The 26,406-nt window shown below is 53.2% G+C and overlaps 1 protein-coding gene across 6 annotated transcripts in view; it reads right to left on the bottom strand.

The window, feature by feature from the left end:
* SHANK3 (SH3 and multiple ankyrin repeat domains 3) overlaps positions 1-26,406 on the bottom strand; it is a 72,672-nt gene that overhangs the window by 46,025 nt on the left and 241 nt on the right. For 5 of the 6 annotated variants that reach the window (XM_031938637.1, XM_031938633.1, XM_031938634.1 and 2 more), the window contains exons 2-16: positions 25,796-25,867; positions 25,322-25,430; positions 25,050-25,201; positions 24,764-24,931; positions 24,531-24,647; positions 23,325-23,402; positions 23,103-23,169; positions 18,061-18,385; positions 14,865-15,106; positions 12,534-12,647; positions 7,733-7,808; positions 7,329-7,411; positions 3,614-3,738; positions 1,484-1,616; positions 101-181 (exon numbers count right to left, since the gene is read on the bottom strand). In XM_031938637.1, coding sequence (XP_031794497.1) covers positions 101-181; positions 1,484-1,616; positions 3,614-3,738; positions 7,329-7,411; positions 7,733-7,808; positions 12,534-12,647; positions 14,865-15,106; positions 18,061-18,385; positions 23,103-23,169; positions 23,325-23,402; positions 24,531-24,647; positions 24,764-24,931; positions 25,050-25,201; positions 25,322-25,430; positions 25,796-25,867 — 1,942 coding nt within the window. Of the gene's footprint in view, positions 1-100; positions 182-1,483; positions 1,617-3,613; positions 3,739-7,328; positions 7,412-7,732; positions 7,809-12,533; positions 12,648-14,864; positions 15,216-18,060; positions 18,386-23,102; positions 23,170-23,324; positions 23,403-24,530; positions 24,648-24,763; positions 24,932-25,049; positions 25,202-25,321; positions 25,431-25,795; positions 25,868-26,406 lie in introns of those variants that run through there. The other variant, XM_031938638.1, reaches the window with a different exon arrangement.

The following is a 26,406-nucleotide window of genomic DNA, read 5'->3' as shown; positions in this document are numbered from 1 at the left end:
TCCCCGGCCTGTCCATACCCACCTCCATCTCCAACCCCACTTTCCCCAGGGGACCCAGGACCCCCACGCTCCCCCCCGTGCCGCCCCCACCGTCACTCACCCAGCTCCTCCAGCTCAGCAGTCATGGACTTGGAGCGTAGAGTCAACGTGGTACTGGGCGCCCTCTTGGGGGGCGGAGGGGCTGGAAGGAAGAGGGACGACTTGGACTTCCTGTCCAGCAGCAGGAGCCTAGGGGTGGCCAGGTGCAGATGCCACTTGCGCTCCACAGCCTGAATCTCCTCGTACTCGCGGGAGGACGAGTCACACTGAGCCAGGATCTTGTTCAGGCTGCGGCTGGAGGCGAACTTCTTCATGGTGTTCAGAGGGACTGGGGCTCGGGAGGGAGGGGGGAGAGGGGCACTCTGAAGGGGACCGAGGGGGGGGACCCTGAAGCCTAGAGAAGCCCAGAGGGGTCAAGGACCCCAAGGGGCTTGGGTGGGGTTCAGGGGAGTCCAGAAGACTCGGGAAGGAAGGTCTGTGCATCTGAGAGCAGTGGTGGCTTGATTGCCCTGGCCTGAGAGGGCCCGAGGGCGCCAGAACAGGCTGGGTGTTCAGGGAAGAGGGCACACCGGTACCATGAGGTCAGAGGTTGCAGTGGAGGGCAGGGCCCGGCTCACAGATCCCGCAGGGCCTATACCTGCCCCTGGAGGAGGCCAGGGCTCCTCCCTTCGGCCTGCCACAGGCCCAGCCCACCGGGAGCTTCGGTGGTGGGGTGGGGCCAGGCAGCCGGGGACGGGGAATTCCGCAGGGCTCAGGGATGGTCGGCCGGGCCAAGGGGCCCCTCGGAAAGCCTTCCAGGCCCTGAGCTGCGGCGCGATGCTAAACAAATGCTTCTCCTCTTCCCTTCAGGTACCGCCTCCTCCCCTTCCCCCCCCCCCAACAATACGGTGGCTTCAACGCTCACTGTTGCCACGGCAACGCAGGCCTCCAGGCAGCTGCCACCACTGCCGGAGACTCCCTACCCCCCCCCCATTCCTCCGCCCCAGGGCGGGGAGCCTGACGCCAGAAGGGGGGACACAGGGAGAGGGCATGGAGGAACAGAAACTGGGAGACACGGAGTGCCAGCCCCCTTGTCTTCTTCTCTCCTGCCTCATCTCTCCAGAGAGCCCCGCCAGACCACCTCAGCCCCCTCATCTGTTTCCAGCTCCCCAGGCGCTCAGCCCTCTCTGCTCCCCGAGTCTCCTGGTAGCTCTCCCTCTATTCTCAAACCCCCCGGCTCCGCACCCCCTCCAAACCCCTCTCTTCTCTGCTCAGTCCCCCAGCATCCCCTCCCCCCGGCTTTCTCAGCCTCCCTCGCCCCCCACTCTGCTTAGCATCCCCAGGTTCCCCTCGCTGTCTGCTCTCAGTCGCTCACCTCCCTTCTCTATTTTTGGCCCTCTAGGCTCCCCCGACTTCTCTCTCAGGCCTCCACCCCCCCCACTTTCTCCATTGAGGTCCCCCTCACCTCTCCGCCGTGCCCCCTCTTCCTCGGGTTTCCTCGTCACAGACACGACCTTCATGAGCAGGCGGTTTCCACCCTGACGGATCAAGGCTACAACCTGCTTATGTCCAACCTTCACCACATTTACTCCATTCACCTGTGGATGGATTCACCCCAAAGAAGGGAAGACGAGAAGAAGTGACCTCTCTGACCCTGGAGCTCGGCCTGGACCTTCCCCAGCCCCCTGAGTGCTCCAGATCCTGTCTCAGACGAGAGGCTAAGGGCCAACCGAGGGAAGACCATCAGCACTCATCCTGGCACTGATCTGGGAGGCCAGAGAGCAGGCCCTCAGGGGCGCATCTGACCCCAGGGGAGTTCCCAACCGGGGCCTGCTATCCCTGGGGGAGAGGAGGTGGAGCTAGGAATCAATCCTCAACACTTCCTTCCTCCTCCCAGGAATCTGCTTAGGTTGTGAGGGCTTGGGGGGGTGGAGAGAAAAGCAAGATGATGGCAAAGGGGAGCTAAGGAGAGGCAAGGACTAAGGGGAATTAGGGGAAGGGGGGCAAGGGTAATCACAGAAGGGAGAAGAGGAGAGGGTCATGGGCTTGAGGATCCAGGACAGAAGGGCAGTGGGTGGACTAGAGTCATGATGGAGAGGGGGCCGGCCAGAAGGAAGAGCTGGGAAGGAAAGTATCATAGATTTAAAAGTAGGATAAAACCTTAAACACCATCTAGTCAAAGCTTCTCCTCTCTTTTCTTTTCTTGGACAAATGAAGAAACAGAGGCTTAAAAAGGTGGTGACTTGCCCGGGCTCATACAGCTCGTAAGTTCAAAGACAGCATTTGAAACTAGGCCTTTTGGATTAAAAGCCCGACACTCTGTCCACTATGTCACACAGAAGGCCTTGGAAGGGCTGAGGAGGGAGGGAGGGGGGAAGGATGGTCTAAAATGACCCAGTTACTGAAGCTGGGAGGAAGGGAAGGACAGAGTAACGATGGGAGGGGCTGGGAAGGGCAAAAATAGGGAGGGACGACTAGGGTTGGGTTAGAACATGTGCTTGGGCCGGGCAAGAGTGGAAGTAGCCACAGGGGATGAGGCTAATGGTCTTGGAAGATTGGGGAAGCACTAAAGTGATTGTGACAGGGTAGGCTGAGAAGGTGAGGGCTAAGGGAGATAGTGGTAAATGGGGCCAGGGAAATGGGATAGCCTTTAAGCCTAGGGTAACATGAGTCCAGGAATGGGAAGGGCTGGGTAAGACAAGGGGGACTAAGGAAGGACTTAAAAACAATAATAGCTTGCATTTCCGGAAGTGCTTTACAAATGTCTTCTGTGAGTCTCACAACCACCTTATGAGGTATGTGTTTTCTTTAAAAACCATTTTACAGAGTTAGGTGACTTGCCTAGGGGATAGCTAGGAAGTATCTAGGGCAGGTTTTGAACTCAGGTCTTGCTGAGCCTATTGCTTCTTTCTGTGCCCAGCACTTAGAGAGGGTTAGGATGGTGGTGGGAGGAGTTGGTAAGGTCAGTTGCATAATAACTTGGGGAAGCCTAGAAGGACAGCAGAAGAGGGGGTGGGAGAGCTGAAGACCAGGAAGGGCAAGGGTGAAAGGATGCAAGGGAGGGAGGACAGAGAAGGAATGAAAGGGGTCAGAGAGAAAACAGTTCTTTCTTCCTCTAAGACCCTGGAGCCCTTATTTCCTGAGTCTCCTCTGTACTTCAGTTGCTCCATTTTGTGCTCAGTTTAATTCATCAGATCACAAGTTCTCAAGCAGGAAAGGACCTTAGGGGACATCTGCAGAGGAGGAGACTAAGGCTGCCCAGAAGTGGAAAGATTTGGACTTGTCCAATGTCACAAGGCAGGAAGTAACAGAGCCGAGATTGGATTTCCAAGTCCTCATATTCCAAATCCAGTTCCCAGTTCAAATTAAGAAATGTCCCGGGGCTGGGCCCTGATGTCCACAGTGATGTGCACACGTGGCCTGTCCCCCTGATGGGCTGTGAACTCCTTGAGAGTAAGGACCGGGTCTCTTGGTATCTCAGTCTCTCCTTAACCCCCAGCCTGGGCTTTGCACACAGTAAGTGCCAAATAGATGTAGTATTGCTCAATCTAGGGCACAGGGCTAGGGGTTGGGGTGGGGGGATACAAAAACTTACCTCAATAAGAAAGTCTCCAGTCCGGAGTCCTGCCCTCCAGGCCACACCCTCATAATCTACAGATTCTAAGTACTGGAGAGCAGGGAAGGCTGGGGTTGGTGTGAATTCTTCAATGGGGGTCTCTGCTGTAGGGAGATACAAAGAAGAGACACGTGGGGGAGAGGGAGAAATAAGGGGGGAAAGTAGAGAGAGGAGGATCAAGGAAGCAGGGGGTCAGTCAACCATTCAATCAATCAATAAGCATGTATTAAGTGCCTACAGTGTGCCCGGAGGCATTAGAGACACAAAGGGAAAAGTGAGATAGGCTCTGTCCTTAAGAAACTGCCATTCCAATTGGCTCAGGGAGAGGGGAGACATGCAAAAAAGAGAGGAGAAAGAAAGGAATCTGGGAGAAAGACTGGAGAGGGGAGGAGGAATGCTGTTGAGGAAGAGATCCCAGAGAGGTGCCAGGTGGGAGGAAAGAAATATGGTGAGGGAAGAGGACAACATGGGTCTGGAGGAAAGGAAACGGGGCTAAGGAAAGACAGGGCCTTGTAAGCAGAAATAGAAAGGGAAATACAGTAAGTGTGATACAAGAGTTCAGAGTATAGGGATCCAGAATCATGGATCGGAGCCGGGGACAGATAAGGAGATGGCAGGCGCCCCTATCACTCTTTACTCCTCCACTCCCCCACAAAGTGCCTTTCCCTCCCAGAAGCCCCTCACAATGATCTTCTTCTTTGGGGGGAGGAGAGGGAGACCAGTTAAGAGTTCTTTCTCAGGTTTCCTGAGCAAGAAAGGACCATCTCAAAGATCTCTTCCCAGCAGGAGGGAAGCACAGGAAGCTCCCAGCTGGTTACAATGTAGCCAATCAACCTGCAGCCAGCTACATTGTAGCTAGTCACCCTGTAGCCGGATACATTGTATCTGGTCATCCTGCAGTGAGATACACTGTAACCAGTCACCTTTTGTCACCAGATACATTGTTTCTAGTTACCCTGTGGTCAGCTACATTGTAGCCAGTCAACCCGTAGCTGGATACATTGTATCTAGTTACCCTGAAGTCGGCTACACTGTAGTCAGTTACCCTGCAGCCAGCTACATTGTAGCCATCCATTCTCCAAAGTTTTTAGTTGAGGAACAAGGGAAAAGGGAAAGGAAGCACCAGGGGAGCTGATGGAAGGAGGAGAGGGCAAGCTGGCTACTTTGTCCCAAAGGATGGGGCAGCTCCTGGAGTCAGCTCAGCCTGGGAAGTGCCCAATCAGAATCTCCAAGCTGGTACAGGAAAGGATGCCCCAGGCCATGGAGTCCAATCTCTTCACTTTACAAGGATAAAACTGGTAAAGAGTTTAAAGGATCTAGGGCTGGAAAGGTCATCAAGGCAGCTCCACTAGTTTACAGAGGACAAAATTCAGGTCCCATGAAGTTGCTGCTTGCCCAAGGTTTCATGGGTACTAAGTATCAAAGGCTGGATAGAAGGCAGGTCTACTTCAGAAACAGTGCCCCTTTTTTATATTTCTTTGTGGTTTACTTCAATTTCTTAACTAACACCTTCCACCCCATGTCACATGGAGACCTTTGGAGAGAAAGCCCTTTCCTTGCCAAAGTGGGAGAAAAGTCTGCTGCCCTCTCCAGGGTTCAAGGCAGGTGTCAGCAGCAGAACCACCCACAAGACTAAGTGTAGAAGGGGTCCAACGGGAGAATCCCACAATTGGAAGGGATGGTCAAGGTGGTCACTGTATGAGCACCCCAGGAGAAGTGTACTAAACCTAGTTCAGGAGGACCTGAATTAGAATCATTGTTCAGTCATGTCTGACTCAATGTGACCCCGTGGACTTATGTCCATGGCAGTTTTTTTTTTTTTTGTTTTGTTTTGTTCTGTTTTTTTTGGCAAAGATACTAAAGTGGTTGGCCATGTCCTTCTTCAGTATGCCCCCATTTTACAGATGAGGAACTGAGGCAAATAAAGGCTAAATACCTTGCTCAAGTGACTAAGGCTGAATTTAAATTCAGATCTTCCTCACACCCAGCCCAGTGCTCTAACCACTGCACTATCTAATCACCTACTTAATACTTATTAACTGTGTGACTTTAAGTAAGACACTTTGAATTCAGATCTTCCTGACACTCAGTCCAGTGCTCTAACCATTGCACCTACCTAATACTTATTAACTGTAAAGTAAGATACTTTGTTTCTCTGGGTAATACTCTTCTCATCTGCAAAATGAAGGGCATAGACAGTGATCTTTAAGGTTTTCCAACTCGAAATCGATGATCCTATGATCTTATAAGTCACTTAATATCACTGTTCCTCACCTGATACCCAGACCAGGGCTCTAACCACTGCACCACCTAACCACCTACCTGTGTGACTCTAAGTAAAATACTTTATTTCTCTGGGTATTACTATTCTCATCTGCAAAATGAGGGGTATTTACTTGATGATCTTTAAGATTTTCCAACTTTAAATCTATGCTCCTATGATCTTATAAGTCCTTTAACATCGCTGTTCCTCAGTTTTCTCTTCTGTAAAATAAAAGGGTAAGACTTTGCCTCCAGGGCCTCTTCCAGCTCTAGCTCTATGAGCTTTATGTGAATGGAACCTCCCCTGCCCAAATGGGCATCCAACCTTTATGTTTTTTTTTTCTTTTTGTGTGTATGTGAGGCAATTGGGGTTAAGTGACTTGCCCAGGGTCACACAGCTAGAAAGTGTCTGAGGCCGGATTTGAATTCAGGTCCACTTGACTCTATCCCACTCTACCATCTAACTGCCCCCAACCTTTATTTGAGACTCACAGAGGCAGAGAATCTACCACTATACCCTCCACATTAGCCTTCTCCCTTATTGTTAGGAATAAATAGAATTTATTGGAGGAGGAAGGAGATACTGAGACCCACAGTCCTGACCCACAGCCTTCTATATCTGCATGAGAACAACTAAGATTAGGGCTGATCTCTTTAGTTGTGCTCCAGCTCAGAAAGGGCAAGGGATCGGGGAAACCCAAGCAGAGTCAGGGCCTCTCAAGTGCCAGGGACGTGGCCCTGACAGCCCATGATCTGGGACTATCTCTGACCTTACATCCATTGGCTCCAGCTCCGTCTGATACTAATATCCCAGGAGCCCCTAGCTGGAAGAGGACTTTGGGGGCCTCTGGTCCTATCCCATGTGAACAAGGATCTCCTTTCCCTACCCACACACCAACCCCCTTTTCATTAGGAATAAAAACCTTTAGAAAACCCCAGTTTCCTCCTTCTGTCAGAAAGGGAAAGAAAGACTTGGGACTAGCTCCAAAACTGGGCTTGGAGGTTCCTTCTGAGTGGTCACTTTGAAGGTAACTTTGGGGACATGAAGGAGCATGATGGGACCTGCCTGTAAGAAAGTGCCTCAAGTCCCAGAGTCACCAATCTGGGGGTAGAATCAGCCTGATGGTGTCCCAGCACCACATCCCACCAGCCCCAAACCTCTTCTACCTCTAGTCTACTACTCCTACCCCATCTGAGACCCCTCCCTTCTATATATGTCCCCTGGTCCCCTCTGGGCTCCCCTTCCTAAAAACCCTGTCCCTGCCTTTATTCGTGTTTGCTCCCCACTCCTCCTGCCCCTTAACCTGCACCTGTACTTCTGTCTCTTCCATGAGAGTTTTCTCTTTCCCCATTAATGCCCTTCTCTTTCCCACTTCTACCACATCAGGCCTTTCCCTTTCCCACTGTCTCCATGGCTCCCCCATTTAGTTACCTTTGGCTCCTCGAAGGACAAAGCCAAAACCCTCCTGCTCTCGCTTCTGCAGGACAGCCACCTTGTCCTCAATGACGTAGTCACTGGGGGAGGGAAGGAAGGGAAGGGGGAAGGGGGAGCTTTCTTAGCTCAGGCCCTCCCAGGCCCTAACTCCCTCCCCAACTTGTGACTGCCCCCAGTGGACAATGTGGGAGAGAGACCTTGGTGTGCCTCTGTCCTATGAGAGATGTCTGTCCATCCACGTGGGTTTCATGGGGAGCAGAAAGGTGGAGAGTGTGATCAAATGCAGGGGGGAGGGGAATAAGAATCTCGGCCCCCAACCCCCATTCTTCCACCTCCCCTCTCCAAAGGGTCACCTCCCCTTCCCCCTCCCTTCTAGCCCCCTCCCCATCCCAGCTCCATACCTGTGTGAGGTGAGACTGTCATAAGAGCCCACAGTATAATGTCGGAAAAGGCGCTTGGTTCGGTCCTCACGGGTTTCTGGGGGAGGGAGGACTTTCAGGGGCTGGAGGGAGTCTTCTTCCCATCCCAACCCTCAGTTTGCTCCCAGGAACCCTTATCTCAACCCACAGATCAAGACAGAGAGTTTAGCAGATGGAGGAAGCAGAGTTTGGCCACGGGCTGGGAGGGAGATGAGGCCAGAATCGGGGAACGTGGAAGGGGTGAGGGCGTGAATTAGGTTAGGGACTGAAGAGATCTTCTCTTTGAAGCTTCAGGACCCTGAGGAGTGGGGAACCTGAGCCTCCTCTGGCCCAGCCTCCAACTACAGTCAGAGAAACTGAGGCCAGACTCTGAGACAGACACCAAAGCGGAAGGAGACTGGACACTGTGTGTGTGTGTATGTGTCTGTGTGTCTGTGTGTGTGTGCACAAGCATGTGAGTACAGTGTGCTCTGAGCTCCGCATGGGCCTTATGTCTGAACTGCCGTATTACCAGGTTGGAGAAAGACCCGGCTTTGCCTCTCAGATCCTGTTTGCTCCCTGTGTCACCTTAAGCAAGTTTTAACTTCTGAGTGTCAGTTGTTCCTCTGAAACGAGGGCCTTGGTTCAATGAGCTCTTTCAATTTTCTATCAGCCTTATTTCCCAGCAGCCTGTAAGCTCCCTATGGGCAGGAGCTTGTCTTACTCTTCCGAAAGCACACCGATGTCAAGGCAACACAAGGCCCAGAGGTAACTGGCAGCTGTCCAGGAGGCACCACTGGGTCCGGGCCTGAAGTCCCCTGCTAGGCCGCTGCTCAGGTAATGTGTTCTTACTCACCTCAGCACAAGCTTCTGGCTTCCTTCCAGGCACAACTAGCTCCCAAGGCCCAAGGGCCAAGGCAGCGGCCTCCCTCAGGTAACGGTCTCACTACATGAGAGCAGCAAAGCCGATGTGCTTTTGTTTCTGGCACACAGAACAGGTGTTTAGCCAAAGTGCTGCTTGGCTGACCTTCGCTCCTTCCTGCCTCCACATTTCCCAAATCCAATCAGGTGCCAGGACCTCTATTTTTTACCTCTTTTCAATATTGCAGCAGCCTTCTACCTGGCCTCTGCCTTCAGGCTCTTCTCCAATTCATCCCTCACAAGCTGCCATATTCCACTAAATATTCAAGTCTCAGCATGTCAGTCCTGTGCTCAAAATCCTTTATGGTTCTCCAATAAACAGATTTTCTTCCACTTGCTGTTCCAGGCTTTCTCCATTAGAACATAAGGAAATTGTTTATTTTTTATATTGTATCCTCAAAGACCTGGCACAAAGCTTGCTACATAATAGGCACTTAATAAATGCTTGTTGCTGCCACTATTTGGCACCAACTGAACTTCTCAACTTTATCTGGTGGTATCCTACTTTGTGCATGTTCTACCCCAACCATACTGGCCTCCCCAGCACATTCAAGCTTCTTCCAAGTCTCTTAAAGCTTAGCCATCACCACCATAACACGATGCCTCTCACAGAGACGACCTTCCCTCTGAATTGCCATCTTTCCTCTGAATGATCCCTCCTGATCCATTTAATCATTTTCTAAGTTATTTCTCAGTTTCTGTGTATGTCTCAACTGCTCTCAAGCCCCTTAGGAGGGTAAGGCCTCCACAGGGACTTATTAATAGGTAATTAATAAATGTTATTCGAGTTGAATGAAATCCTGTCGATTCTCTCTCTGCTGAATCTTTTATCTGCCTCCCTGGTCTGCCTGTCCTCCTGCTGACCTTCACTTAATCACCTTTCACCTCTAACCTATGCCAAAAACTACACCGGCTTGAAGTTCAGAACCTCTGAGCTTCAGCCTCAGACCTGCCACTTATTTGCCATCCTACTCTCTCTGCCTTCAGTTTCCTGAATGAAGAGCCCTGGATTCACAATCCCTTCCAATAATTGATATTCGGTGACAATTCCCAGCTCTCCAGCATCCATCCCTGTGATCCATCCCATCCAGACTAGTAAAATTATCTTCCTAATACAGGAGTCTGACCCAGTCACCTCACTGCACCCCATCTCGCAGAATCCCAGACATCAGCGGAGGAAGGGATCTCCCTCAGCAGCCATTTAGCTCCGAGTATATTTTCCAAATAGCCTTTCCAGTGCTAAGCTGAATGTATTCCATACTCAATAAACCGCAGACACCTACGATGACATTCAAAGTCTGCTGTACTAATGGCCCTTAGGACAATCTGCACACACACACACCCCAAGTTTCCTTCCCATTATTCCCCTTCCCTTATGTTTCTGCTCAAATCTTAGTAGGCCCTTCATTCATTCAACAGATACATTAAGGACAGAGCAAGCCGAGGGCTTGTCCCCCCCATCTATAACCTTCCCTTGGCACCTAGCAGACATTACAGCCTCCTTCTGGCTGTGCCCCAACCCTGTCCACACTGTCTGCCCCCCTGCCCCTCCAGGGCTGGACCCATGGGTTAAAGCTTCTTTCCTACTAGATCTCAGAGGTATCCCTAGAATGCAAACAGGAGGGCCCTGTGGCACCTCTTTAGTGCTTTGTACCTTAATTGACCAACCAAGATCTGAGCTGGTCCTGACCTTTCTGCTCCGCCTGACTCCAAGAGCACCTCCGTCATGGCAGGCCTGAGGCAGACACTGTCCAACACCACCTTCGGTGTGACCCTCTGTGGCCCCCTCTGATACATCCCCCCCTCACTTTGGGAGGTGAGAGAACCAGGGACAGGCTGGAAACTGGCCCTGCCTAGGTCCTGGAACCCAAGTTTTATTAGGATTTGGGTACCACACCTGAACTACACCCCCTCGTATCATCCTATCTCTCCAAAATCTCTTGCTTTTTTAAACCAAAGTCTCATTTCAGCCAGTCCTGGCCCCCAAAATTACCCCTGCTCTGGGCTACTTTCGGGCTGATACACTGACCCTCTAGATGTCCAGAATCCTCAGGCAGACACCCAGCCCTGGGTCAGGACAGGATCCCCAACCTCTCTCTGGCCTTCCTGGGTGGCAATGGCATCTGGCTGTAGCACTGCCAACCCCCTGGAAGGAGACTTGGCAACCTCTCCCTCCCAAGCCTTCCTCACAGCACAATTCGCCGGCCACTCCTCAGTCACTCACATGATCTCAAGCGAAGGAGCAGCTCTGTGAGGACAGGGATTGCTTGTTTTTGCCTTTACATTTCCCCAATCGAGCACAGAGCCCGGCTCCTGGTAAAAGCTTGGTAAAGGCCACTCCCCAGCTCTGCTCGCTCCCGTCTAATCTCCAGCAAGCCTCTCCTCTGGGGCCCTCGGCCACCTCGGCTAGGAAAACATTCAAAGGCAGGCTAACGGCTGCATGGGTCCTCGGAGGCCAGTTACAGTCAGAGAAGTTCGAAGGGCACCATGAGAAATGATCATTTAGCCCAACACTCTGCTCCCTTCTCTAAACTGCTTCCTTCTGCACAATTTACAAATCTCCCGGACCCACAGCCATCCGGGAGGTCCTGAGCATAATTACCGCCCGCTCCCCATTTTCCCAGATCTACATGCTCATTTATCCCCTCCCAGAATCCCAAAGACCTAAACCCCAACCAGACCCACACAGCCAATCCTTCGGCCACTTATCCAACGAGATCCGCTCCACCTGACTCACCAATCTGGAGCTCCCAGGGACCCCCTCTGGAGGCCTTTGGACAGACGGGACTCCTACGGGCACTTGGCCAGTCCTCTGGCCTGAGAGCCATGGGCAAGGACCAAGCGCACATTCCAGCAACCAACTCCAGTTTCCCTCTGGTGGTGCTTCCCAGCTGCAGATGCCAGCCCTTCTGAGCCCACAATTTTTCCAGGGGATCATAGGACTGGGAGCCAGAAGACTCTTCAGAGGTCACTGAATCCACCTCCAGTTTTTAACAGTTGAGGAAACTGAGACCCAGAGGTTCAGGGACTTGCCTACGATCACCCATAAAGTAGGTGACTTGACTGATGGGGCCGCCGATGCTGGCCGGGTCCGGTTCATTTTCCCCTGTACCAGTCTGCCCTTCATATCCTCTGTGTCCATCTGGGTAGAAAACATTCTAAGCGGCTACGTAAGTCAGCAGCAGCAGGAGCAGCAGCAGCAGGAGCAGCCTCCAGAGACAGTGAGGAAGGCAGACGGCCTCCCTGGCCCCTTCTCAGGCTGGGACCTAGGCCGATTCCTCCTTCATCCCTGCTGCTCTCTCCTCCTCATCCCTTCGTCTCTCAGGCCCCTCCCTCTCCGAAGTGCCAGGCCCTCTCCCGGGCTTAGAGGCCGCCCACAGGCCGCTCCTCCCAGGCTCTGGCCTAATTTCTCCTCTGCCCCAACTGGCCAAGCTCTGTGGGCTTCCCTGCTCTGCTCGCTTGGGCAATCTGTCCATTTGGAAAGACGCCTTTTGTCCTACAGTGACCTCCTCCTTTCCTGCCTCCCTCCCTCCCTCCCCTGTCACTTGCCTAGGCAGGAGCTTCTCCCCAAGCACCTGTATGTGCACACGTGAATGCAATGCTGATGCCATGTGCTGCATGCATGTCCATATGGTGAGGGTGTCACGTGAACACAGGTGTGTGCAGCACGTCGTGCCTTGCAAGCGTGTCTGGACAAATGCGTGTTCGGACGATCTGTGCGTCGGGGCACATGTTACAGGTGTGTGTTGGTCTGTGTTTGTCGTGTGCCACCATCTGTCTCTGAGAATCTGGGCATGTGCTTCCCGTGGATTAACGTGAGCAAAGGGCAAGGTCTATGCGGCGGTCAAGGGTCCCTCTGGGACAGCGGGTATCGGGCACTCACCATGCCGGGTGTCATATTGGCGCATCTGGACCTCCTCCACGCAGTCAGCTGGGAACCAGCCCGTACGGCCTTTCACTGTTCCCTCCCAGAAACCGCCCTCCCCGATGCTGAGCACTGGGAGGAGACAGACAGATGCATCACACAGAACCCCCCCTCTTCTCGGGGCCCCTTCTTTCCCAGTGTCCCCTCCCATCTCCCTTCTCCAGCTCTGCCCGTTGAGCAGTTTGGGACTAGATAATGGGAGAAGAGAAAAGAGCAGATGGGAACCAAACAGAATGAACAAGGGGAGGGGGGGGGGAGGAGGAGAAGAGACTGAGAAAGGGGTAAAGGAGGGGAAGAGAATTTAGGAGCACAGGAAGAAGATATAAGAGATATTAAAAAAAAAAAACAACAGGAAAAGACAAAGACTGAAATGGAGAACTAAAGAGAGGACAACAGAAAGACATAGAGGGAGAAATGAGAACCAGAGAGAGTCAAGGGACCTGAGGGATTGGGGGTGGGGGGGGGAAGAGAGGAGACAACAATGGAAAAAAAGTAAAAGGAATCTTGTCAAATCCCTCATTCCCATCCTTCCTCAAACTCCCATTCCCTTCCTTAGCTTCTTCCCAAACTATCTTTCTCATGGATCCCACCCCATCCCCCAGGGACTGAACCAGAAACAGCCACACCTGGAAGGAGCTAGAGGCTCAGGCCTTCTGACCGGCCCAGAGTCCCAGGCCTAGATGCCTGAGAAGCTAGGATGGGATCGAATTCCAAGCCAGTTCTCTGAGGCAGAGCCAAAGAGCCCAGTTTACAATGAGAAAACTCAGAGTGAAATAGGAACCTCTTATTGTAATGCAGAAATACCCCCTAACTACAGGGGGACCCCGTGTGTGTGTGTGTGTGTGTGTGTGTGTGTGATAGAAATATACATACAAAGTAAACTAAGGATATTCCCCCTCTAAAGGACATAGGGAACCCCCTCTGGTGGAAAGAAAGACAGTCTCCCCGCTTCTTAGTGACACAGGGATTCTTGAAAATGACCAAATGGCCTCCTTTAGGAAGAAAGGAACAGCCCATGGAGACAGTGCATTAATCGTGACACTGTACCCCATCTACAATGACCAAGGGAACCACTGACATAAGGACCTGCTCTATTTACAAGGAACCCCAGATTGACAAAGATTCCCTAACAAAGTGACTCAAGGACAACCTGAAGTAACATATGGCTTCCTCTAGTGAAGACCCTTTTATGGGGAGCCCCTCCCAATGACAGAAGCAACACCCCGGTGACAGAGGCAGCTTCAGCAGGGGTCCTTCGCCTTGGATGTGTCGGGCCCCCCAGAGCGGTCTGGTGAGACTTATAGTGACCCCTCCTCAAAATCATGTTTTGAAATGACTAAGATGAAATGTGTATGATGCAAAGAAAACTATACCGAAAACCAGCAAGCAAACTCCACAGAACATACACGCCCAGAAAATATCACAGACCCCAGATTCAGAAGCCTGGATCAGCAGTGACCCAAGGACCTCCTCACAGGACACTGAAGGGCAGTGAAGGCCCCCTATAATTACCCAGCTTCCCCAGAGTGACTGTCAGATAGAGATCTGAGAGTGACATGAGATTCCAACAGAGAGATAGAAGCCCCCATATTGATAGTGGAGCTCCCCTCAGAGCAGAGGCACAGAGGATCTCTTCATACTGCCATGGATCCCTCAGGATAGTGACAGGAGACCCACTTTAAAAACAAAGGGGCCCCTGGCAGAGAAATCCCCTTGTAGGGTCATAGGAACCCCCTCCTAGTGTCACAGACACACCCTCTAGTAACAGAAGGTCACCCTCTTAGAGTGACACAGGAGACCCTCCCCCCAGTGAAACTGGGAGTCCCTAGAGTGGCAGGGGGACAGCTCCATACTGACACAGGGACCCCAAGCTGGAGGACCCGGGGAAGGAGCACAGAGACCCCTCTGAGGTGACTAAGGGAGGCGCAACAGAATAGAGACCCCTCGAGAGTGACTGAGGGAATTTCCATAGTAGCACCTACCCATCCTAGTGGCCCACTGAGCCTCTAGAGGGCCCTAAGGCCCCTCCCACTCCCCCAGTGACACACCCCCCTCTTCCAGCTCTCCGGTCCCTGCCCCCCTCCCCCACTCACCTTGGTTGGATGCAGCCACAGCCGGAGCCCCAACCCTGCCTCCCTCCCTCCCGCCGGGGCTGTCCCTGGGCCCGGTCCGTCAGTCCGCCAGTCCGTCCGCCTCCCCAGCCGCCGGCCCGTCCCCACCCGCCCCGGGGGCCCTGGCAGTCAGTCCCCCGGCCCCCGTCGCCTCCCCGCCTCGGCCCGGCTGGCTCACCCTTGACCGCCTCGCCGCGATGCAGCGGGATCTCGCCCTCGCCCCGCGGGCTGTGCGCATTCACCACGATGAACTTGCGGCCGGGGACCGCGCTGTAAAGTTTGCGCTTCGGGCCCCGGGGCGGCGCGGGCGAAGGTGCGGGCGCGGGCGCCGGGCTGGTGGCCGCAGCGGGGCCCAGGGCTCCCGGGCCGCCCCCGCCGCCGCCGCCGCCTCCTCCGGGGCCGCCGCCGGGGCCGCTCGGGCTGTAGACAAACACGTAGGTGACGGAGGCGATGCCTGCGGGCAGCTCGCAGGCGAAGCCGGCGCCCGGGGCCTCGGTCATGGCCATGGCGCCCCGGCCTCGGCCTCGGCCTCGGCCTGGGCCCGGCCCCCCGCTCCTCCGGCCCCGCCGGCCTCACCGCAGCCGCAGCCGCAGCCGCAGCCGCAGCCGCTGCGTCCGCCGCCCGGGGCTGTCGACCGGGGCCGCACCAGCCCGCCGCCGCCGCCGCCTCCTGGGCCTCCTGCAGCCGCCGCCGCCGCCGCCCGCCCGCCGGGGCCAGGGCCCGCGGCCGCCGCCGCTCCATGCGCCAGGGCTCGGCTCCCCGCTCCCCGCTCCTGGCGCCCCGCGCCTGGCCGCTGCGCCCGCCTGCCTGCCCGCCCGCCCCCCGGCCCGCGCCGCCGCCGCCGCCGCCGCCGCCACCAGCGCACGGCCGCCGGCCGCCCCGCCCCTCTGCTCTCCTCCCCTCCCCTCGCTGCTCCCCCGCCCTCTCCGCCGCCCCCCGATTCCCTCCTGTCAGCGCCGGCTCAGGACGCACGGACCGGCCGCTACGGCGGGGCTGCGCTCCCGGGAGCGCCCGGCTCGCCTCCCTCCGCGCCCGTATCGGGCTCCCTGCCCTCTGCGGCGGCCGCGCCAGGGGGCCCTCCCCTCTGCGGGCCAGGGAAGGGGGCAGCTCTCCTCTGGCCCCCGGACCCTCCCCCAGGTAGCAGCATCCAGGGCCCCGGGGCGGGGAGAGACCCGAGATTCCGGGATGGAGAAGGGAGGGGGAAGGCTGAGGCGCAAGAGCAGAGATCGACCCGCAGGCCACGGGGACCGCGGAACAACTCCCCCGAGGCATCCTGGGGACTGCAGGGGCTAGGGGGTTTGCAGGGGCTACAAGGGCTGCAGGGGCTACAAGGGCTGCAGGACTCCGAACCTGCCTTTGTGAAGGAGGCACTAGACTGAGCTCTGCCCTGCGGAAGCACACACAGCCAGCCGACACTGGCCCCCATCGCGCTCTCGTCTCCCAGGCAAGGGGCTAGTGGGCGGGGCCTTCCGTCCCAGCGCTCGAGAGATCCCCAGACCCCAGGAGCATCAGACCATGCCACAAGGCCGAAGGGCTGAGCCCCCGCTTCCCTTTGCTGCCCTGGCTCCCTTCCATCACAACCTCATTGACAACCTCATTTACCCTAGAGGCTTCAGGTATCCTGCAGGTGACTCCCCAGTGCCTCATTAGAGACCCCCAAGTCTTCCATTTGGGTTCCCCAAAAATCAGCCTCACCAGGACCAATTAGATGGGGCAGACACATGACTACATAGAGAATGAACTATGGTTCATGGTGAAAAAGATCTCATAGTCTTGAGTGAACCACAAGCTCAATTTGAATCAAACCTGACAAGGGAAGTTCTTAAGAAAAGCTAATGCAACTTAAACCCAAATGCTGGCCGAGAAATAAAGAAAAAGAAGAAAAACTAATGCACTTTTGACCTGTGTGAAGAAAAGCATAAAGACGGAGGCAGGAAGACCCTGAGTTCCACCTCTGTCACCTATTTACTGGATGACCCTGGGCAAGTCACAGATATTCCGTGAACCTTGATCTTTTCATCTCTTAAAGGAGCCTCTCCAGCCCCCATATATGACCAGGCTACTTGAGTAGGAAGCTGCTCTATGTAGACATAGGTCCCTTTTTTTCTTTAGCCAGGCAAGCACTTCCAGTTGCCTGCTGGGCATCTCCATCTATCTCCGTGTCACCTTAAACTTGACTCTTCCACCCTGAAGTCATCATCTTCCTAATAGAGCCTTCCCCTTGGCTCAGCCTCTCCGTTTGTCTCCCAAGAAGCTCCATAATCCTTGTTCCTAGAGCCAGAAGGCAAGGAGCCTTCCACATGTCCTCTCAGCTTCGCTTGCTTGATTCACTTCTGCCCTCTCCAGCAGGCTCCTGCCTCCTGCAAGCCTTTATCTGGCTCAGTGATCTTCCTAAAACCTCAGAGCCAGGAGACTTCCCTGCCCCCAAAAGCTGATTGGCTTCCACTGCTTCCCCAGCCCCTCCGAGAGCTCCCAGGAGGAGGATTTGCACTGTCCCTCAGTCTCCTCAACTAGGTCCCTAAGCAACTTCTTGGTTGACTAGTTGGGGAGATCCCTAGGGACAGGCAGGCTCCCCTAGAGCAACCGAGAACAGAACTGACCATACAGAAGGTAAGAATCACTGAATCAATCAATGGCTTCAGAGCAAGAAGGGCCCTATTGAATGCACCCCTCTCCCATATTACAGATGAAGAAACTGAGGCTTAAAGAAATTAAGGGACTTGCCCAAAGTCACACACAGCTAGTACCTTTCAAATGCTCTCATAGGATTTCAGACCTAGAAGGGGCAGTCAGGATTAACTGATATTGCAGAGGAAGTTCCTGATGAGGGTCACCAATCACAGGGCTAAAAAAGCCAAGTGTCCCGCTTTCCAGCCAATGCTTTCCGGGTACACTACACTGTCACTCTCACAACTGCTGAACAACCAAGCTTACAAAGATCCTACATAACCCTGCCACCACCAGAAACAATCCTGTCTCTCCCTGATTCCTGAGACCAGTCATAGACTTTAAACCGCTGCCATCTAAGGTCTCCCCACCTTCTTTCACTATCCTACATTTGCTGGGGTGAGGGATGGCCCTAGCGATGGGAGCCCCAAGGGCCAGCAGGTCTGAGGGAGGTGCGGGAAGAGCAGAGAGGAACCGCCCAACAGAAACCCAGCAGATGTAGCCATGGAATCAGGCCAGCCTGGAGCCAGGAGGAGTCTCTTCTCACTCCTTACTCCCCAGGCCTTATGGCCAGCTTTCCCCACAGCCCCCATTCCCCCTTTCTCCCCTCCTCAGCCATCTCCATAATTTTGCCTTGATCAAATCCTTCACCCCTCCCCACCATTTTCCTTGCTCCAAATCCCCTCATCCCCTGACCCGGTTCTTACCTGCTCTTGCTTCGGCCTCCTCTGACCAGGGTGTGGACAGTGGGGTCCTTGTCCCTCTCCTTATCCTCCTGCAGACGCTGAAGGGACGGGGACCGGCTCTGGGGGCCTCGGATCCCTGCCACGGGGCCCATGCCCGCTTCTTGCATCTGGAGCAGTAACTGGTGGGGGAGGCTTCTGAGCGAGGGCCCCGGGGAGGGACCGGACCGGGCTTCGGCCTTCAGATCGTTATCACTGGCTGAGCGCTGCAATGGCCTCGGGGAGGCCAGGCCGCTGGGACCCGCCAGGCGTCGCCGCTTTGTGTAGCTGGGAGTCTCCCGGAACGGCACTAGAGGAAGGGGCACGAGGTAAGGGGGGGGGCCGACGGCCCCTCGAGATTCCCCCGCTCTGGCACGCTCCATCAGCAAAACACTGCTGTTACTCATCGGGACGTACAAGTGCCAGCATTACCCATGAATGCACACTAGCCCAGATGTTACCCATCAGTGAGCGCGGACATTTCCCATCACTGTATTCTGAAATTATTCATCGGCACATGTAAACAGCAACATTAGCCATCAGTGGCCCGAGCTCCACCACTATCCACTGACTCAACCAGCCTGACAGGACCATGTACTCTCCAATATTACTCAACATTATTCCAATATCAGCCAATATTACAGGACAAATGTTGATGTTACCCATGGCAGAGAGTACTAACAATACAGATATAGATATTTTATGAATAATGTCAGGACATGTATATATATATATAAATATATATAAATAAATATATAAATAATATATAATATAAATATAAATAAATATAAAAATAAATATAAATATATATAAATAAATATAAATATATAAATAAATATATATAAATATAAATAATAAATATATATCCACATATGTATATATGCATATATATTTATATACATATATATCCTGACATTATTCACAAAAACACATTAACTTTGATATTACCCAGCAGTACTTTCAAGTCTCAGCCACGTCACATACAAGGTTCAATATTCCTCATCAGTGCACAGAAGCGCTGACATTATCTACTGCTCTAGGGAAGCTCTATTAACCTTCCAGCCATCAGGCCAAGCCCAACTGTTGTCTGTGAATGTATGTGGGCATTTTCCTTCCCCTTCAGTGCCCATGATTCTTGGCGCTAAGAGCACAGGAATCCCAGCTTTACCCATGAGTACCCAACCATGCCTATAGAATATTGGAATTGTGGTCACCGGCTGCAATTCCATCTCTGTATGTGGTCAGAGTACACACACAGGAGAAATGTTCGTCGTGGGAAGAGGGGCCAGAAGATCGTAGCTTTATTTGCAGATTTGAAAACTGAGACACAATTAAGTGACTCACTCAGAATGACAAGGGTCTAAAGGGAGATTTGAACCTAGGATTTTCTGCCTCTGAGTTACATGATCTGTCTCTCCATGGAATACAAGAACCAGGATTTAACTTCTAAGAAACTGCCTTTGTATTTGTGCTGTGTCTGAGCATTCAGATGTAGGCACTTTTATGTATCCTCCAGGGTCAGGAGCTCAGAGGGGGAGCTTACTGTCCCAAGGAGAAGCAGAGGGGACTTGGAAGTGAAGGCAGATTCCCTCAGGACTTAGGAAGAGAGTGTGGGGGATTAATTCAGATCCCAGAACTTACTTCAACTAAATGTAACTAGACTTTCTGCCAATTATCCCTTCTTTTGTCCAAGTTAGTTTCCCCAAATTTCAGCTCTAATAGAAAGGACCTTTTGGGATGGCAAAGCTCTATGTCCCTAGCCTCAAAACAGGACATTCTAGGTTTGTTTTCTAGTGCATTCAAGGGAGAAGCCACATCAGAGGAGCCGGGAGAAAACACTAGCTGTGCCTGGGAGGGCCACTTTTGAGAATGTTGGGCCACGTGGTGAGCCACCTAGCACCTGTCACAGGAGACTGAGCGCTCAGCCACCCAAGAGAATGGGTGATCGTGTCACCTGACTGAATCCTGGTCAAGGAAAGCGGGTAAGAGACTAGAGAGAATGAGAGGAGAGAAAAAGCCAAAGTGCCGGTCCATTCTTGTGAAAGAACACAGACTGGACAGACAGACAGACAAAGAGACAGAGCGAGCCCCGGTCCCCAGAGAACGATGGCTGGGGCACAGAACAGAAGCCCGATTCACGGCCAGTGTCAGAAGGATCAGAATACCATCTGGGGCACATAACAATGTGGACACATGGGACAGAGAGGACCCTGGGATAGAATTATGACTTCCCAAACCCCACCCTGACCCTTGGAGGACAGGTCAAAGCCCAGGGAACTCCATTCCAGTGCTGAGGACTTGGAACAAGGAAATCAGATAGCAGACTGGCCTCCCCTCCCTCTACACTGCCACCCACAAGGAGGCCGGCCTGATTTCCTGTTTCAGAGGCAGAATGTCCTCAGGGAGACTTCAGCCGTCTGGGAGCCTCCCTCACACCCAAACACCACTAAGGATGCTCAGGGGGCTTTTCCCCAGGGATCTCAATCACACCCATCCGCACATCAGTCAGCGCCATTGTCTGACCATCTAGTGCTTTCCTTTCAGTGACACTCCCCCCTACACACACACACTCTGCTCCCTGGCTGGCCCCTCCTCCAACTCTTCTGGTTCCCTGACCTCCAGAGAGAATCTGCTGTCTGTCCCATTGGCACCCCAGAATCTCACACTGCCCATCTAAAGCACAAACTCCTCTCACTCCTGCCACATCCAGGCTGACTCAATTCATTCTGAAAGCCCCGCGTGCTGACCCTAGCCACTGAGAATCTTTACTCCAGGCCTAGGGAAACATGTCTGCTGACCTCCCTCCCAAAGGCCCCTTCTCAGGGGCAATGAATTCAGACTTTGGAGTCTCGGGGTCAAGGGCTCTTCAGAACCAAGGCAAACAGCACTTAGATTAGCTCACTATAAACTCTGGAGCACTTGACCCCATGGTCCCTCCCCCAGCCTCGTTCTCACAAAGTGAGGACTTCACTGATGAAGACCGGGCAACAAATAAAGTACGGAAAGGAAGACACAGCTCAGCTGAGTCAAGGCTAGGATTCAAAGCTCCTGACTCCAAAGCCAGTGCTCTATCCACTGCACCACCTGGCTATCTCCTGATTCAAAACTCTAGCTCCTCCTGACTCTAGAGCAGTGTTCTATCCACTGCACCACCTGGCTGCCTCCCAATTCCAAGCTCTAGATCCCCTGATCCCAGAACCTATGCCCCATTCATTGCACCACCTGGCTGCCTCTCAGTTCTAGGCTCTAGATACTCCTGATTCCAGGCCAATCCATTGCTCCTGCCTCCTGAACCCAAAGCTCCAGAGCAGATGGTAAAGTGGAACAGGACTCTGGGCCTGCAGTCACCAAGACCTCAGTTCAAATCCAAACTTAGTCACCATGTTTCTCCCTTAAAAATCCTATGCATATTTGTGGGCACACACCTGCATGTGCACACACACACACACACATACACACACACCAAGAACTTGATGAAAAGAAGCCATCCCTCAGACTTAGCCTCATTCTGCCATCTTAGAGAATCAAAACACCATCAAATCTCACCCCTGGGAGGAACCCAAAAGGTCAACCCACCTCTCTGTGAATAGCTATGAAGGTCCCAGATGACCCCTCACTTGCCCTGGTGACAAGTCCAAGAGTTTGGAGTAAAGCCTGGCTTTCTGGGTCCTTCCCACAATCCCATCTGGACTTTTGCCCCAGAGCCAGGATAGGACCCATGCAGGCTCTAAGCAAGGTGAGGAGTCGGTGTCCCCATTTTAGGCATTTCCCTACCACATGCAATTCAACTGTCCATGAGATAGGGACCTCTGAACTGGCCTGTCATTTAAATTAAGTGAACTTATTAAAAAAATGATAATATTCAAAAGTGTCCTTCATTGGGAGCTCCCTGGGCTGCCTTCTCCCAGGAAGGCCGCCTCCCTCCCGTGCTGATCTGGAGGTGATTTTTCAATGGCCACAGCCTTCAGTTGAACTCAACCTTAACCCTAAGTCAAACTCCAACCTAAGCTGACTCCAGAATCCAAATGATTTCCTCACCCTAAAACCAGTCTCCAGGGCCTATCCTGAATTGAGTCTTACCCTAAATGTTGGACCCAAATATAGCTTAGGCACAGAAACAGAATATATGCTGCTCTCCTAAACCACGTCAGAACTTGGGATCCCATCCCAAACAGGAAAGTCTTAGAGACATAACTGTGCTTAAATGAAACGTTCTTCAAGAAAAAAAACTACCAAAACCCATGTCCTGAATCAGTCTGAACATGGCCCTCCCTCGGCTCCAAGGGTATTTACAAATGCTGATCCTTCTTCAAAATTGAACCTGAACTCTAAGCTTGTTCCCACCCAAACTCAACCTCAGTATCACCCCAACGCCAACCCAGGGGAAGCCCAATCTGTCTAATGCCAGCCCAAATGTTTCGATCCTGAGGTGGCCAGCCAAGAAAGAGCCTGTTCCTAGCTCACTTCCTGCTCACCAATGTTTTTCATGTCTTGCCCTGAAGGCAGTCTTCATATCCCTCTGTCAGAGGTAAGAAAGTGGATTATAGAAAAGGGAAATGGCTTGTCCATGGTCACACGATACAGACAGCAAGCTGCAGAGCTGGGATGGAGTCTAAGCACCCCCTGCTGTAACCACCAGTTAACTACTCTACCCTGCGCAATCTTCCTCTTCCCAATAATGCCCTTGTCTCTACCCCATATGGACCTTTGCAGGGTCACTGACCAGGCGATTTGGGAACCAACAGACCATGAACTCTGAAGTCAGGCCAGCGGAGGGAGCTGTGGCCAGTGGAAGTCTCCAACCCCTTTGGATCCTCAGTAACCTTGACATCCTTTCCCCAGGTCTGAACCCCCTTTCCTTCCCTGACCTCCAAAGACTCAATGACCAGCAAGGACCCCCTCATCCCAACATCTCTAATCTTTACTGATCCCACTGAAGACCAGTGATCCTGGCCATCCCCAAAAGGAGTTCACAACCTGTGATAACCCTAATGCAGAGGGAAGGGAAGAGGGGGAATGGGACTCACCAACATCAGAATCCTTATGAGTTTTGATGACCTCTGCAAGTTCAAAGTTCCCAGCAATGATGGCCACCTTGGGACCAAAAGAGGGGGAAATGAGCTGCCTGGCTTCTCTCTCAGCTGACCCCCTCCCACTCACCCCAGTCCCCCGATCCTCATCCTAAAGGAGGCAACCTCCCCACCACCTTAACGCCCCCAAGCACCCGCCGCTCCTGCCACGCCTCCTACCTGAAAAGCTGTTTGACTGTTGTAATTGCGGACGTCCTTACTGGCTCCCCGGAAGAGGAGAACGCGGGCACAGCTCTCCTGGTTGGCAGGATGGGGGAGAGAACCACAAGATCGGGCTCAGAGAGAAGCGGGATTGGTCACAAGAAGTGGAGGCAGAGAACTGGCACACACAGGTCACATACAGTTGTGCCAAGGGCAACACTCATATACACATACATGTACACACGGGCAAGTCACATGCATAGTTGTGCCAAGGATAACACACACAAGTCATGTCACAGTCATACCAAGGACATACACACACACACACTCTCTCTGTCTTTGTCTCTCTCTCTCACACACACACACACACACTCATACACACACTCTCTTTCTCTGTCTCCATCTGTCTCTCTGTCTTGTTTCTGTCTCTCTCTTTCTGTCTCTCTCTGTCTCTCTCACATACATACGCTCACACACACAAGTTAGATGCAGTCATGCCAGGGGCACATACACACACACACACACACACACACACACACAGAGATCATGTGCACTTTATACATTGGCCTACCTGTGCCCACGGACATGTGCAATGGACAGCACACATTTACATGTCGTGTGAACCACATTTAGCCATACAAGACACTCACAGACTCACTGTTCACACCTTATGTTGTAGGGGGCGTGGAGACACAGGTTACATTTGGTTTTTCAGGGAAAACAGCCATAGATACATGCTAAAGAGTCTTACTTTTTTGTATGGGGCATACCCGTAGTTTTCACACACTTCCCAACTTATACACACAGGTCTCTCTCTCTCACACACACCCAGGTCTTGCACATTTTTCACACACAAATCTCTCTCTGTCTCTGTCTCTCTATCTCTGTCTCTGTGTGTGTGTGTCTCTCTCTCTGTCTCTCTGTCTCTGTCTCTCTCTCTCTCTGTCTCTCTATCTCTGTGTGTCTCTCTCTCCATCTCTCTGTCTCTCTCCTCTCTCTTTCTCTCTCTCTCTGTTTTTTCTCTCTGTCTCTGTCTCTCTTTCTCTGTCTCTCTCTCTCTGTATCTTTCTGTCTCTCTGTTTCTCTCTATGTCTCTCTGTTTTTTTTCTCTGTGTCTCTGTATCTCTGTCTTTCTCTGTTCTCTCTCTCTCTCTCTCTCTCTCTCACACACACACACACACACACACACACACACACACAACATCACGTCACATACTGCCCCACCTGATTGTACAGGGCACAGATATGCAGAGCTGTGTTTCCCGACGCATTCTGGGCCCTCATGTCAGCTCCATAGAATAACAAGTGCTCTAGGTGCTGGACGTGCCCAAAACGGCAGGCCTAAAGGGGAGAGGCAGGGAGAAGAGGATGAAGGAGGCTCCTCGGGTGCCCTCTTCTCCCCCCATGCCCTGATTCCTCCATGTGCCACCTCCCCCCACAGCTCCCTGGCTTCTCACCTGATGGATCTCTTGCCATCCGTTCTCATCAGCTGTCCCTATCTGTGCATGGTCATGGAGCAGGAGCTCACAGCAGAGGGGGTCCCCACCTCCCAGGGCGCTATGGTATAGAGGGGTCAGGCCACGGCTGTCCTTGTAGTCTGGGGATGCTCCGAGGTCCAGCAGGGTCTATGAGGAGATTGGTGAGGGGGAATGGGGGTCAGAGTCCAGAGCCAGGGTCATCAAAGTCTTGGATTCCCCCTCTCTCCCCGCCCCGCCTGCTTCCAACATCCTTTCGCACACTGACCGTCAGGGCACCGGGGTTCCGGCAGCGCGTGGCGATGTGCAAAGCCGTCAGCCCTTCCCGAGTGCGGAAGTCCAAATGGGCCCCACCGTTCCTCAGGACCTTTAGTAAATCAGTGGCACTATCCATCTGGGCAGCCAGGGTCAGGGGGCACTCTGGGAAAATCAGTGCATCACAGACAGAATCAGGGCCGGCCCCGTAATCTGCTCCTCAATGAAGACCCCGACGGGAGGTCCGAGTTGGGCCACTGTCCTCACCCTGCCTTAGCCACTCACCTCCTGTGTCAGGATCATGGAAGTTGGGGTCCAGCCCCTTGTCCAGAAGCCGGGCCACCTTCTCTGTGCTGTGAAGCTGGACATACTCCATGAATTTCTTAAGGTTTGCCTGGGATACCGAAGTGTGTCCGCAGTGGCCCGTCAGCTGGGCCCCATGACCCAACACCGGCCCCCGGGCTCCGCACTTCTAATCCATCCCAAGCATCCACCCCATCTTAACTCTCTAGCCTGCTTCCCACCCTGGAGCCATGCGTCTCACCCCCTTGTCCTGATCTCATGTTGGGGGAGACTGAAGCTAAACTGAAGGGAGAGGGAGGAAGATACCAGGAAAGTCAGCTTTTGAAATCATGGGTCCCCTTGTCTGGGTTAGGGGAGTGAATCCTGCCTAGAACCCGGGAACTGGATAAAATGAACTCTGGAGGGCCCTCTCTCCCATGTCCCATGATCCTCCCTAAAGAACCTCGACGACATCACCTTGGTGTGTAACTTTGCAAACTGCTTGTCGTCCAGCAGGCTCTGGGTATAAACTCTTCGTTTGTAGCGGAACTGCCCGGTGAGGGGAAACCAAAGAGGGAGAGGCGCTGTTTCAGCCGGTCACTGCCCTCCCCATGCCCACTGCCACCCTTCAAGCTTCAGAGATTACCCAGAAGAGGAGATGGGGGTCCCTGCCGGGGCCCTCACCAGACGCCCTTCCTCTGGGAGAATCAGTCCCTCGGCCCCCACAAAGCCATGAAGCTTTCAGCACCAGACAGATGGCTCCCCCTGTATATACCCCCTGGGCACAGCTCCCATCATACACACAGCTCTCACTGGGCATACACAGCCCCTCAGTACCTACACAGAAGCCCCCTCTGTGCCTGAGCACACACACAGCACTTACATATATCTCTCTGTGCACACACATATACACGTACATACACACACACAGATAACCACACATAGCACTTACATACCTCTCTGTGCACACACACACACACACACACGCATGCACAGGTACACACACACACCCCCTATATAGCCACACACACACACAGCACTTGTACACCTCTCTGTGCACACACACACGCATGCACAGGTGCACACAC

Source organism: Sarcophilus harrisii, chromosome 5, assembly GCF_902635505.1.
Source record: "Sarcophilus harrisii chromosome 5, mSarHar1.11, whole genome shotgun sequence".
NCBI lineage: Eukaryota > Metazoa > Chordata > Mammalia > Dasyuromorphia > Dasyuridae > Sarcophilus > Sarcophilus harrisii.
The sequence above is the reverse complement of the archived record's forward strand: the minus strand, read 5'-3'. Positions and strand labels throughout refer to the sequence as shown.